This window comes from Salminus brasiliensis, chromosome 10, assembly GCF_030463535.1.
Source record: "Salminus brasiliensis chromosome 10, fSalBra1.hap2, whole genome shotgun sequence".
NCBI classification, from domain to species: domain Eukaryota; kingdom Metazoa; phylum Chordata; class Actinopteri; order Characiformes; family Bryconidae; genus Salminus; species Salminus brasiliensis.
The window spans coordinates 36,893,821-36,908,792 of NC_132887.1; the positions used below are offsets into that span (position 1 = coordinate 36,893,821).

General features: G+C 46.7%; 1 protein-coding gene across 6 annotated transcripts in view; it reads right to left on the minus strand.

Annotated features, from left to right (window-relative positions):
* birc6 (baculoviral IAP repeat containing 6) overlaps nt 1-14,972 on the minus strand; it is a 140,309-nt gene that overhangs the window by 19,702 nt on the left and 105,635 nt on the right. For all 6 annotated transcript variants that reach the window (XM_072689990.1, XM_072689986.1, XM_072689987.1 and 3 more), the window contains exons 67-72: nt 13,695-13,911; nt 10,677-10,822; nt 5,456-5,566; nt 3,605-3,822; nt 1,058-1,219; nt 483-560 (exon numbers count right to left, since the gene is read on the minus strand). In XM_072689990.1, coding sequence (XP_072546091.1) covers nt 483-560; nt 1,058-1,219; nt 3,605-3,822; nt 5,456-5,566; nt 10,677-10,822; nt 13,695-13,911 — 932 coding nt within the window. The remainder of the gene's footprint in view (nt 1-482; nt 561-1,057; nt 1,220-3,604; nt 3,823-5,455; nt 5,567-10,676; nt 10,823-13,694; nt 13,912-14,972) is intronic.

The following is a 14,972-nucleotide window of genomic DNA, read 5'->3' on the forward strand; positions in this document are numbered from 1 at the left end:
ACTGCCAATACAATAGGACCTGAACATATACAATAAACCTGAATATGCTGGCACCATGCCTAATTCCATGCTTGGGCTGGAGGGGTATACAGCCCCCCCTTAGCATTAAGCTGCGGAGGCTCTCTCTGGAATGATGGTGCTCCATCCAATACTTTTGGGATGAGTTGGGGTGGTGATCATCCAACACGCTGACCTCACTACCGCTCTTGAATGCAATCAGATCATCACAGCAATGCTCCACAGTAGAGGCAGCTGCTATTTTGTAATGAATGAGAAGGTGTCCCAATACTTCTGTCCATATCTCATTTATATCTGACTTCCGCAGTTTGTAATTTATCGTGATAGCATGAATACTGTTTACGGACAACTGTGACTTCTGAAAGCTATATCCTGCAGGCAGGTAATGCAGTGAAACACAATGAGAAGGGACACGTGAAGATGAAAGACATGGAGAAGTGATGTGGAAGGACAAAGAGACTGACCTGTAAAAAGCTGGAGGTCTGCGGATTCCACTTCTCCTCTGGGCGTCCGTGCCAAGTGTTCAGAATGCTTAAACACACCTGAGAGAACCACAGAGATCAGGAGAGTGAGCGGGTGACGGCAAACACAGTGAAGTAGGTGGAGAGCAGGAGTGCAGAAACGCCCCCCTTTTAAACCATCACTCTAATTAGCATCACAGAACTGCTTCTTTAAATCATCACACACTTCCACGGACCCTCATCCAATCCCCACTTTCTGGTGGGCAAACGGGCTTGAAATAGCAACCTTACGGCGCCAAGGCTTCAGAAAACAGCCAGCGAGGATAGCTGCCAACAGACGCTGTGCTGTGCTGACATCATCACACTAGGAGTCCCTGAGAGAGCGATGCCGACTGTGCTCTCTCTGACTCCGGCTGCCGATGGCAAGGAGCATGACCCGGGATTCGAACCAGCGATCCTCAGCACCACTCTGAGCTCCATAAAAACCCATGTTAAAGCCAGGCATAAACAGGCTCTCGGGTGTTTGCTTCCGTCAGCCGAGACTGAAGAAGTGAACACTGACCAGCATTCAGGCTCACCTTGCCATCGTTGTAGAGGTTGGGGTTGAAGCGGACACTGTGGCCACCGGTGGTCTCCAGGTTGACTAGCGGAGGGGAGTTGGGGTAGTCCTGCGGGAAATAGACATCAAACTCGAAGCAGCCATTAGCATAGGGCGTGTCCGCCGGCCCAGTTATCAACACCTGAGAGGGAGAGAGCAAGACAGAGCGAGGAGGACACTGTTACAGCTTTACCTTCAACAGGGATGGACCATTCAAAGGTCTTCATGGGGTTCACCCATCATACATACAAACTGCCAATTCTGTTATTTTAGAGGCCTGCCCTGCTGAGTCCTGCAGAGCCCTGCCGAGCACTACACTGAGCGCCGGGGAGAGTGAGGCCAGTTATGCTTTCTTGGACTGAGGGCCACAGATGGATGTGGCATATTTGGAGATCGAACCTGCAGCCTCCACACAACTGGTCCAATGCTTGGAAAATGAACCAATCTGTAGTCCAATGATCCTCCAATGACTAATCTGCATGTATCTCCAGTCACTCTGACCAATAACAGTGCAGTAAGACAGACCGACTCTTCCTCAACTCATTTAAAAATAAAAATAAATATATAAAAATGAATGAATGAATTTGTTTCCACCTGACTGCCACTAAACTGAGATTCGGGGACGATATTACATCAGAGTGTGTGCGTGCCTGTCTGTGTGTGTGTGCGCCGTGTTCTCTTCTGCGCATATGGTCTCCTGTGTTGATAAGGGGGAGGGGTGTGACTCTACCCAAACACAGGTATTCAAGCTTATCCGCTGCACGCTGTGTTTGTGAGAGATTCTGGGCATTAACCCCAGCATGTGCCCATCTGCTGAGAGCAGCTGTGTGTGTGTGTGTGTGTTTGGCTAGATGCTCCAACATAGGCTCACACTTACTCTCCTACAGCCTCAGGACAAGGTAACGCACTATGAAACGCACGAGCGAGAGAGAAATACAGAGAGAGAGAGAGGGGCACTAATACAACAAAAGGGAGTGGGATTGGAGAACGGAGAAAGAGGTGAGGAGAGAGAGCGCGAGAGACCGACACAGACAAAGCGAGAAAGAGAGGGAGGGAGAGCAAGAGACAGAGATAGAAAAAAAAGACGGACAGAAAGAGCAAGACAGAGAGTAAGACAGGGACAGAAAGAGCAAGACCGAGAAATAAAGTGCGAGAGTGAGACAGGCAAAGAAAGAGTGATCAAAAGCGAAACTGAAATAAAGAGTGAGAAAGCACGAGAGAGAGACACAGGGAAAAAAAACTGAGAGGGAGACAGGGTAAGAAAGTGCGAGAGAGCCTGAGAAAACAAGCAAGAGAGCAAGCATGCGAGACAGACAGAAAAAGAGAGGGGGTGACAGACAAAAATATTGAGAAAAAAAAGGGGGGGGCAGCGAGAGAGACAGGGAAAGAAACCGCAAGAGAGACAGGAAAGAAAGCGCGAGAGTGAGACAGGGAAGAAAGCGCGAGAGTGAGACAGGGAAAGAAAGCGCGAGAGAGCCTAAGAACAAGCAAGAGAGCAAGCATGCGAGACAGATGGGGAGGGGGGGGGTTAGAAAGTGACAAATATATTGAGAGAGAGAGACAGAGAGAGAGAGAGAAAAAGAAAGACAGAGAGAGGGGGAGGGAGAGCGAGAGAGAGAGATGATGAGAGCGAGAGAGGTGATTGGAAGGCTGTGATGGCATCCAGTGATGTGGTGGCTGCGCTTGGCTGCAGGCACCCCGACAGCACTCAGGCGTTAAGACTGTTATGACATGAGCATTCAAACCCAACACTTTTTACCCCTTAACACCCACCCCCCCTCCCCCCAACACACACACATTAATATTAATAATAGTAATAATAATAATAGTAGCAGTAGTAGTAATAATAGCAGTGCTGGCATAGGTCCATGTAAGGACGGACCCTCCACCAGCCAGCCACACTGACCTTTCCACTGTCAGAAAGAAGGCGGTCAGAGATGAGGTCAAAAACACCCTCAAATGTCAGACATGGAAAGAGTGTGTGAGCTCAGAGCAGGACATGGCAGGAGAAAGCGTCTGCTGTGTGTATTGACATTAAAATAATGCAGCTAATAATAACAATTTTACAGCGTTTGCGAGAACAGCACCAGAGACGTGTCTCAGACCCTGAGGAGCCACATGAGGAGGAATCTGCTACTAGGAGGACAGACGGCATCGTTACCTGCTGAGTCCCTCCCTTAGTTATCACTACCAGTCAGGCCTTGAGGTCAGGACTCTATACCAGGGACTTCTTGCTGGATGCTTGTGGTAGCTAAGGGAGGTACTGTGTTTGCACATCTGACCAGTGGTCCTGGAGGCACCCTGGCCTGCACATTTGAGTGCTCTCCCTGCTCCAAACACACCTGCTTTAACTAAGCTGCTCGTTAACAAGCTCTTTCAGAGTGGCAGGATGTGTTACAGCAGGGAATCCATTAAACTGTGCAGGGCAGGGTGCCTCCAGGACCAGGGCTGACAACACGTGGCCCTTATGTAAAGCATAAGGAGGTGGAGGATGGGGTGTTTGGTGCCGTGGAGATCGTAAGGATACCTTCATGATGTCGAGGCGCTCCTCGTCGCAGCGGACGAACACGCTGGACGAAGAGGAGAGGGGCAGTGAGGTGGAGAGGGTGACGGCCTCTTGCGCCAGCCTCCGTGCTCGCGCTGCGCTGTTGGCGTCACTCGCGTTCTTCACCTGCGACATGTAATGGTAGTTCACCTTGAAGACCAGCTTCGCGTCCTCATCCTCGCACACCATCTCGAAGGTGTCTTCGGGAGAAACACACATACATACACACACACAGAGAGGGACAGAGAAGAGACTTATGTTAGTTAAGCATCGCTACTCAAGGCCAGGTCATACCTGCTCCTCACGGAAATGCGGAGAGTCAAGCGTCCACTTAAAAACGTCACATCAAATCCGGCTCCCTGCTCCCTCCAAACAACTCCAACGCTCCTCTCAGAGCGCGCGTGTCGGTGCGTTTGCGTTACTGCTTGCTCCAGCAAAGAGTGTGTACCAGAGCAAACCTGTTTACATTCATGTCAGCGGCGATTACCTCAGATGTCTGCGGGCGAGCCAAATCGATTCTGGCAGAGCAAAACTCCGCTCATCAATCAGCACGCAGAGAGATGAAGAGTGACGGGGCGAACGGCTCTTCTACCCAAAGACGGGCGACGAAGGACCAGTCTCTATATTTCCTTCAACCCGTTTCAGTCCTTCTTCATTCCTTCTGCTCGGGGGAGTTCTGTGCAGTTAGGAGAAGCTAACTAAAGGTGGCTTGAGGAGAACGTCCGGCCCACTTACCCGACATGCTGCCTCCAGACACCCAACCTAACCACCCCACCAAATCTCACACAAAGCCCCACAGTTCCTCATCATCTCTTCTTGCCCCTCCTCTTACTACTAACTACAGTGTTCTGGGGTCTTTCAGCCCACAATCCCCCCACTCACCCTTTCTCCCACTTTCTCGACTTTTCAGACTTGCCATAAAAGGCTAATTAAACAGAACGTGGCCTTCATTTCTTCTCTCCATATGAACATCAGGGTGGTGGATGGGTCTATCAGAGGATGTTGACACATGGGTACTTTGCACTGGTTGGTCCGAACAGACATTGTCTCAAATAGCACCAGTTGGGTCCCACAGAAGGGGCAGAACCTCCAGGTTTCAGACAGAGAACGCCAAGGGCTCCACCCCCCTCCTCTCTTATTTTTACCCCATATCTACCGAGCACTATGTAGGTATATAGCAATAGTCAGGCTGCAGTCAGTGTGATCTGTGCCTTCCTGACCACATTACACCATTCAGTGGTTCTAAATCTAAATCATCTACAACTAAGGTGAAGTTTAATTTACTGAACTGCATTGTTTACTAATATAAACAGTGATGAAAACACTAGAGGAACTCCTAATAATGCTTTTTTCAGTAATTACATATGATATATATATATTGTATTTATAGATTTCGGTCCTTGCATGCAGCTCTGAGACACTGCTCATCATTGCGGCCATGCGAAAACCTCCAAAACGGCAACTTTACAGGAGAAGAAAAAAACCTTCTGAACGTTCAATGCAAGTCAATGTAAAAAGATTTCAATTCATATAATTCTGGTGCGTTTCTATTGGTCCATTCATTAGGAAAACTGGACATAATGTGAAGAACAACTGCTAGATTCAGATTATGTCAAAAAGTGAAAATAGTCGAATGGAGCTACAAAGTTTTTTTTCGAAGACTGAGGGTGTTATTGCTACAACAGGCAGAAAACCACCGATTTAAGGACCTGTAAGTCATCATATACAAAATGCAGTCAAAATAGTGAAGCAACCGTCCAATCATACGCAAGTTACTAACCACACATAAGGCTTAGATCACATGCCTTGCTGCTGTAGCGTCTCAACACTCACCGAACTGCAGTTTCTTCATGGCGGCAACGTACTTCTCCTCCAACGAGCGAAGGACGGACAGCGGTTTGGGCCTCGCCGCAGCCTTCCTCGAGCATTCCGCCAGCTTCCTCTCTGTCAATGAGAAGAAAAGCATCAGAAAACAGCCCAGGGGTCACACTCGAGTGTGGGTGAGTGGGGGGTATGCATATACAGTGCCATGCAAAGGACTGTGCACCCCTAGTCAAAATATCGCTCAGCTAAGTGAATAAACGATGACCTGATCTCCTACATTCCTTTAATATTTTAGGCAAGATTGCCACTCCCCCCTTAAAACAAGGAAAAGGGCCCGGAGCAAAAGTTAGTGCACCCTGTATGGTCAGTTAATACTTAGTAACACCCCTTTTAGCAAAGCATCACAGGCATACACTGCAGGGAGTCCTAGCTTTGTGAAATTCATGGGCCGTCCTGCTGCACGGCTCTATTGAGGGCTCTCCACAGATTTTCACTGACGTTTAAATGTGTAAGTCAGGGGACTGTGAGGGTCATGGAGTAACCTTCAGCTTGTGCCTCCTGACGTGGTCTGTTGTGGATTTTGAGGTGTGCTAAGGGTCATAATCAGAAGGTGTGATGTTTGCTTTCCAGTATTTCACTTAATCCATTCTTCTCAATATCAGTGAAACGTTTCTCCATGACAGCGGAAAGGTTTCCTTCTGACGACCATCTTTCTTCTATTAAAGGTCATACGTGCAGGCATCACTGAAGGTCTTCTGTAGTCAAACGGCCATTCAGGAAAGCCCTTCAAGCGCTCCTATGAGCAGTCCTCTCAAGGTTTTAATGGCCTTCTCAGACCTCAACTTGACATCCAACAAACGACAAGGGAAAAACTCCCTCAGGCCGAGAGGGAGCACCCCCATCCTCCTCTGGTCGACAGCGCACAGCACAACAAATAACAGACACAAGAGTAACTGGACAAAAATAGGGAGAAAGTGCCATGCCAGTGCAGAGGCGACGGCGCCAGGGGAACTTGTTTACTCCACCCATTTAAGATTAGTATATAGCATACATACACCTTATACCCGTTATCCGTGTGTAGGGAGAGCCAATGTCTTAGGGTGTCCAAACTTTTGCAGCGTCCACAAAATGTGTCCGAACGGTGAAACGCCTCTCTGACTCTCTGTATTTAAGCGGCGGCTTGCGTTTTCTTTTATTCTAGCCTTGACAAATGACAGCCACGTCGTTACAAGACGACTACACGGGTGCGATTCTTATCGAGCCTCGCTGACTAATGATGATGGCGCTCGGCGGAGCGTCTCCGCTCCAATAAAACACAGCAGAGCGGGGTACTGGAGGGCCGTTATGCCGGCAAGACAATTAGGCACCTACGTTTGCCGGCTTTATGGCATTTCCCGCCTCTTCCGCCTCCGTCCGCTGAGAGAGATGCAGGTTCCATATGCACCGGGATGCTCTGTTAAAATTCCTCGACGCCTCTAACGGGGCTGTAAGTGCATATGCTTCAGCTATTAGCACCCCGCCCCCAAAAGCTTAATTTACTCTGGCTTCTGCAGTCTCACCGGCGTTGTTTTTAATGTTGTCAGGGCATCCGGGCCAATACTAAGCGATGGGCATGGCGTCGGACCGATGGGAGGAGTGAGTGTTCTGCCTATTTTTATATTAATTTGTTGAAAAAAAGAAGAAGAACTAATTAAACAGTTTAACTGTATCCGCCCCTCATCTCCACCCCCCCCTTCACGGGGGACGTGCTTCTTAGAGCCGTTATTGTATGGATTTCCTCATGAGAGGAGACAGCAGTATCAATCAGCTGCGAAGCACTCCACCAGCCATCCCGAGGGATCGCAAGAGGGAGGGAGCGAGGGAGTGAAAGGGAGATCGCAAGGCTGAGAGGGACTAAGAGAGAGATAGCTGAACCGAAATATGTCTAGACATGGGCCAGACGGATGGACAGAAGAAGGGAAGGACAGCAGGAAGTGGTTCCTGGTTAGGGAGCGGGGATGCAGGGCACTGACCATCCTGATCCACACCCTAAACCTCTTCTGGTTGGAATGTGCCACGCAATGATCCACCAAAATGACATGAATGACAAAAAAAAAAAAAAAAAAAAAAATTATAATAAATAATAAAAAAGAAAATTTAAAAATATACATCAAATAAATGTTATTTTCAAAAATGCCAATTTATTTATGCTTTTATTTTTAATGTACTAAACACAAAATGTTATATTATTAAAATCAAATAAATTGTATTATATATTGTATATATATTTTATTATAATATATATTTAGATGCAGGGCATGGACCATCCTGATCCACATCCTAAACCTCTTGTGGTTGGAATGTGATGCGCAATGATCCACCAAAATGAAAAATGCATAATTAAAAAATAATAATAATAACAAGAAAAAAAAAGAAAATTACTAAATATAAATATGCTTATTAAAAAATAAATTTGATATTAAATCAAATATTTTTTTAAATGCCAATTTATTTATGCTTTTATTTTATTTATGATTTTTAAATTAATGTACTAAACACAAAATGTTATATTATTAAAATCAAATAAATTGTATTATATATTGTATATATATTTTATTAATATATTATTTATTTATATATATATATATATATATATATATATATATATATATATATATATATATATATATATATTTAGACGCAGGGCACGGACCATCCTGATCCACACCCTAAACGTCTTGTGGTTGCAATGTGATGCGCAATGATCCACCAAAATGAAAAATTCACAATAAGGAAAAAAATGCACAAAACATTTTTTAAATAATTTAAAAAGGTATATAATATATAAAGAAATACATAAAATTAAATAAGTTAATTTTGACAAATGCAGTTTTATTTATGTTTTTTTTTTCTTTTTTAATGAATGTACTAATACAAAAATGTTATATTATTAAAATCAAATAAATTGTATTATATATTGTATATATATATTTTATTAATTTATTATATATATAAAAAGAAAAGAAATAAATGGAGGTGCATTACCACGAAGCAGGGGGAGAACGCTCGTTGCCATCTATCTTAATGAAATCTGACCTTACACACTTCACATAATCTATAACCCATTTCGGACATCATTTTACACATTTCCCCATCAATCGCTACGAGAGATTTTCTGCAAACAGCTGGTGTGGATGCAGAGCACATCCCTCACCCTACAGGGGAGGCATAGGGGGCCTTCTCCGTCTTTAACCCCACGGAGGGTGAAGAATGACGCTCTTCTTTGCCCAATAGCACCTGCCTTTCCGGACATCCATCCGAGCAGCCTACAGTACCATGACAGGTATGGCTATTGTGTGTACTTTGAGGGAGAAATGGCATTTGTTAGCTGTCACACAGCTGATGGAATCGAAAGCGAGCCGGAGTGTGGCAGCATTTTTTACCTTCAGACACGACAGGAACGCTACTCTTAGCCTCCTCATCACAAGTTACAGGAACATGAACACAGAACACGCTTCTCGGGTCCTCGTGCTGACCAGTGTAAACAGCAGGTCCAGCCTGGGGAGCGCTTTCAGCGTGGTCAGTAGTTCGGTCTGGCAGCCGTTCCTGTGCCTTTCATTTTGACGCTGGACCTGAACTGTCCTTTTCCTTGGTTGCTATATTGGTTGCTAGGTGGGTTCTATGGTGTTGCTAAGGGGGGCTGAAAGACAGTTACTGTGGTATCCCGGGTGGTTGCTATTGGGTTGATAGGAAGTTACTATGGTCTTCCTACCCAATTGCTGCTAGACTGGTACATTGGTATCCTAGGTTATTGCTGTATGCTTCCTAGGTGGTCGGTATGGTGTTGCTAGGTTCTTACTACGATGTCCCTAGATGGTTGCTATGATGTTACTAGATGACTGCTATTCTTATCCCAGGTGGCTGATATGGCGTTGCTAAGTGATTGCTACATGGGTGGAATAGTGGACATAGGTGTTTGTTATGGAGTTCCTAGGTGGTTGCTATGATGTTGTCAAGTGGATGCTAGGTGGTTCCTATGGTGTCCCTACCTGGCTGCTATGATGTCGCTAGATGACTGCTATGGTATCTCAGGCAGCTGCTATGGGGTTGAAAGGTAGTTATTATGGTGTTCATAGCAGGTAACTTTGATGTTGCAAAATGACTTATGGTACCCAGGTGGTTGCTATGGTGTTGCTAAGCGTTTTCTAGATGAGTGGAATAGTGGAGGTAGGTGGTTGCTATCCCAGGTGCTTGCTATGGGGCTCCTAGGTGGTTGCTATGGTGTTGCCAAGTGGATGCTAGGTGGCTGCTATGAGGCTGATGGGAAAGTTACTATGCTGACCCTGCTATGATGTTCCCAGGTGGCTGCTATGAGGTGGATAGGAAGTTACTATGATGTCTCTCTCTGGGTGCATTGCTGTTGTAAAATGACTGCTATGGTACCCCAAGTGGTTGCTAGGTGGCAAACTGGAGATAAGTATAGAGTCCCCAGCTGGTTGCTAGTATCTGCATCACTGTGACATAAGAAGGGCACACAAACGTTTGCTTCCCATTCATTCTTATGGGCAAAGCCTGTGTACAAGCCTGAATCACAAAATCAGACCCAGCGATCGGGAGCTGGGAGCTGGAGCTCTCTGAAACTTTGGGATGTTGTGAGTCGAGTACGTTTTTGATGATGAAATACCGGCTTTAAATCTGGCCTTAAAAGACACAAGCTGCAACGCTGCTACTGTGTCAGTTCAGACCATCCCTCTCTAGACAAGGGCAAAATGTGGGGCTCTAACTTTAGCCACACACACACACACACACACACACACACACACACACACACACACACAATCTCCAGTGATTGACTACAACTGGCCTGGATAGAGAACAGCTCAAGGAAAACCGTCTGTGCTGACCTCACTTCGGCAAGTTCTTGGGTCACCTACTCACACCCTGAACCCACTAACCTGATGCAATCCCTGCCATTTCTGTCTCCTCAGCTGCAAACACTGGCTAGAGCACGTCAATCAGCCCAGCCCACAAGTCCAGATTTACCCAGAAACATTAGAAGCACTCGAACAGTTAAAAAACAACCCATATGAATACATTAATTTTGACTAATTATTAGTTTGACATGAATTATGAAGTCTTCAGTGTAATTTCAGGTTTTGGGTGGACTGGTAAAAATCACACCGGTGCACCTTTGCATGGCAGTCTGACCCCTGATCCATAACAATAAACAACAACAATGCGTGTGTCTCACCGTGGTTGGCCTGCCGGAGGCTGGTGGTGGCAGCGTACACAATCTCGGCCGTCTTCTGAATGTCCGGCACAAGCAGAGTCAGGCCTTCTGGCTCCGGATCGGACGGCTCCGTCTTCATGACCCCTTTACCCTTGTCTTTCTTGGACCTTAAACGGACAGAAAGATTGAAAAGTGAAAAGTGAAAAATGCCCAGACAATTCTGCAGGCCTATTTACCACCCTGTTTTTAGCCTCAGAATGAAACATGGCATTTGGCCTTTCATAGAGCGCAGCATAGCATATATTTTAGCACTGTAACAACAACAGCGTCAATATTTTCTGTAATTATTCCGAAGTCTTACTGGATAATGTTGCTGTCTGTGACCTATATGTAGATTCTAGCCAGTTGGCTTGGTTAGCTTTCAGCCTGGCACCTGCCCGGAACCTGGGTTTGTTGTCGTTGGCACAGGACGTAAGCAGCAGACGTAAGGGAATTAACCTAACACTGACAGGCGCTCACTTCCCTGCTTTTTGCTTCATTGCTATGCTGCTGTTGAGCTTCCCCTCAGCCGACCCTGGAACGGGCAAAGCCATGATGACGACGCCTGGTTTTTGCAGAAAGGCTCCTTATTCAACTCTGATTCCGAGGACAATACAGTTTTCATTCTAGGGCTCCTTTAAAAGGTCAGAACTGAGGTCACCAAGAAAACATGCAGATGTGATATATGTCTGACAGAATGTGATCTGGCAAATGAGATCAGACTGGAAACCTCTGGTGTAGTTCTTTAATACAACGAAGCTGAGGGTGACGTGCCACACTGACAACAACCTCCAAGCCAAAGGACCGAAGAGGCAGCCTTGCCTGTTCTTTTGCACCATCTAATCACCTGCAGAAGGTGATTTGTGTGATAGGTTGCTGCGTTCTCACTTCACTGGCTGCCAGCATCAGATTCAGACCCCTGACACTGGTCTACAAAGCCAAAAACAGACCTCTCCCTACCTCATGGCTATGGTCAGAACTGGATCTGTACCTTGAGCCCTTCGAGCCCCCCATCCTTCAGGAGTCATGGTAGACATGCATCCAGACTTTTCTCTGTCCTGCACCGAAGTGGTGGAACGAACTTCCCCTGGGTGTCTGAACGGCAGAGTCCAACGCTCGCTGTCTTCAAACCCAGACTGTAAGACCCTCCTCTTCCGAGAGAACTTGGACAGAGTGTAGTGTGGAGTTTTATGGTCTCCAGACTGACTTCTGTATTTAGTAGCATCTAAGCTTAGAGGGATCTTGTGGATCCTAGTCTACACAAACTAGTTAAGGGGTATTTTCTGTGTGAACAGGGAAGCACCTCTGTAAGTCGCTCTGCAGTAGAGCGTCTGCTACATGCCTTTAATGTAAATGTAACAACCATCTCAGTGCAAATCCGTCAGTGCAAATCCGTTTGCGAACACATTTCAAACCACCTCCAAATGCAGCTTGGATCCGAATGGCAAAAATCTGGTTTCATGTGAGGTCTGATTTTTGGCTGATCTGACCATCAAAACCCAATCTGGCCACAATCTACATATGCCAAAAATCCGATTTAGACTGGCAGTCTGAACACAGCCTTATATACCTCCCATATATGGAATTTGTGCATGTGGAGCGTGTGATTTGTTGCCGGGTGTAAGTGAAGTCACTTTTTTAATCCCTTCCCCAGTGTGTAATAAACGCTGTGGTGCTGACTTCATTTTGGGTTGGGAGGTGAGCACTGACAGCGCAGTAACTCAGCGAGAGACAGAGAGAGAGAGAGAGAGAGAGAGAGAGAGAGAGATTAAATTTGTTTCTGTCCGAGTGTTCCTACGTCCGTCTGCGCCCTTGAGCCAGACGACTGTCTTAATTAGCTCCTCCAACGTCACCTGCGGTCAACGCAGCTCCGACTTCACCAACTTTCCCTGTCCTTTTCTCTCCTTCTTATTCTGTGTCTGTCTCTGTCTCTCTCTCTCTCGCTCTCTCTCTCTCTCTCTCCTTGGTCCTTTATGAAAGATGCATGCGGTGAGATGTGTACAGTATGGAGGGGATTACCAGCGCCTGTGTGTGTTTTACCATCCAATTCTGCACCTCCCCGAGGGAGAAGAAACTGCTTTTGTGTTTCACATGAAATATTCAATGTTTACTCCTCTTAAACATCTTGCTCTAGGAGGCCGGTCCTGGGTACTGTACTGTAAGCCGGCCGAGACGCAGGCAGGTTTTCCGAGTTTTGGCGGGGACGAAGATGACTCTCGTCGAGGCAGGCGTGGCTACAAAGTGACCACTTTTGACAATTCTTGTTTAACATGTTTCACGTTAAGGCGCTGTTGTGTGTAAATGAGTGCTGTGAGGTTCGAGGTTACGGGTCGTCTGGTATGACATTTCACACAACGGCCAATTTACAACCTATGATCTACCACAGGACTACTTTGTAGCTCGGTTCCCTTGATCTGGACTCGGGGGGGGTCTGGACACTAATGAATGCAGTTCTAATGGTGGCTAGCTAGTGTGTGGTTTGGGACACAGCCCCACTAAACTAAAGCACGGAGAGTCGCCCCTGATGAAGCTGGCAGACATGGACTGAACCGCCTCCAACTCTATGTTTGGTTCGTTTAGACTTCATACGAACTACGGGGCGAGAACCACCTGCTAAGACGATTTGTCCGTTGAGTTTGTTTAAATCGAACCAAAGCTGACCAGTATAAACACACCCGCAAATCTCTATTCTGACTGCCAACTATGAAGCATGGTGGAGGGAGCCTCAGGGCTTTCTCAGCGACGCCTTGCGATCATTGAGGCAATAATGGTTCAAAGCTGATTCATCATTCTGCAGGAGAACGTAAGGACTGCAGTCCTTGAGTCTCACGCTGAAGAGGCGTTGGATGATGTTTCAAGACAATGACCCAAAGCAGATGCTGCTGCAGCAACAGGAGAGGGTTGCTGCAAGAGAGGCCTCACTTACTTTTTCTAGCCTGCTACGGATGTCCCCTCAACGTTCTCAATGGAAGACATGAACAGCAACAGGTGGACACGTACCTGAGGCGGTTGGTGTAGGTGTCCACGCAAGTCTTCATCTTGGCCAGCAGCATGCCAACCGAGGTCTGGCTCTCGGAGCGCTCCTCGTCCTCCTCTTCCTCGCTGGCGTCGCCCGAGAGCGGCAGCAGCAGCGGCACCAGACCCGTGCACGTGGAGATGGCCCGCAGGAGCTCCAGCAGAGCACGGTAGAGGGGAACATGACGAGCCATGTCCAGCACTGAGAGAGAGAAGGAAGGAGAGAGAGAGGTCAGATCATAAACAAACAAACAAACAAACAAACAAAAACACACACCTTTAACCATCATGAAACCATCAAATTCAGATCATGACATTTCACACACACACACACACACACACACACACACACACACACACACACACACACACATTATAATTCCACCCACTTAATAATGAATTCTTCCTTTTCTATTATGAATGAGCCTGGGCAGCTTACGCGATACCACCAGCATGATGTGACTGAATTACTACCGCAAGCCAGGCGGAACAGCACTGCTCTTCTTCACCGGAAGAGAAAGGGTTTCCCCCTGCTGGCCTTAGAACGACAGAGAACAGAGATGGACTACAGTGTCACGTACCTCTCCATAAAGGCTATATGTAAGACCTCTTACTGGCGTGTCTGGTGGCTTCAAGCCTTCAAACATTTCATCATCGCTGTCATGCAAAGCTTGAGAACTTTATGGGAGAATGTAAGGACAGCCGTCCATGACCATCTGAAGCTGAAGAGACGTTGGGTGATGTTTTAAGACAATGACCCAAAGCAAGAACAGTTGAAAAAAAGGGTTTGTCTTTTGGAACGGTCAGGTCAAGAGTCCTGATTCTAACCCTTATCAAGATGCTGTGACCCAGCTTGAAGAGGACTGGGCATGGAGGGCATCCCCGAACTACTGATGAACGCATTCGCAGCAACAGGATAAGAAACACTCATCCCCTGCCAGAGCGTTCACTTACTTTTTCTAGCCTGCTTTTTCCAGCCCAGATTGATTAATGTGTGAGGGCTCTTTGTGTTAAGGGGGTAAGGGGGCGTCCGTAATCCATTTGTGACCGGTCTGAGAGAGCAAGCGAGAGAGCAAGCGAGAGCATGAGAGGGTGTGAGAGAGAGCGTAAGAGAGGGATTGTGAGAGAGTGAGTGTACAAGAGAGAAGTGACTGCGAAAGAGAAGATGTACGAGAAAGAAAGCGTGCGAGAGCAGTAAAAAAAAAAAAAGAGAGAATCCGAGAATGCAAGTGTGAGAGCATGTGCACAAGCGAGTGAGGGAGA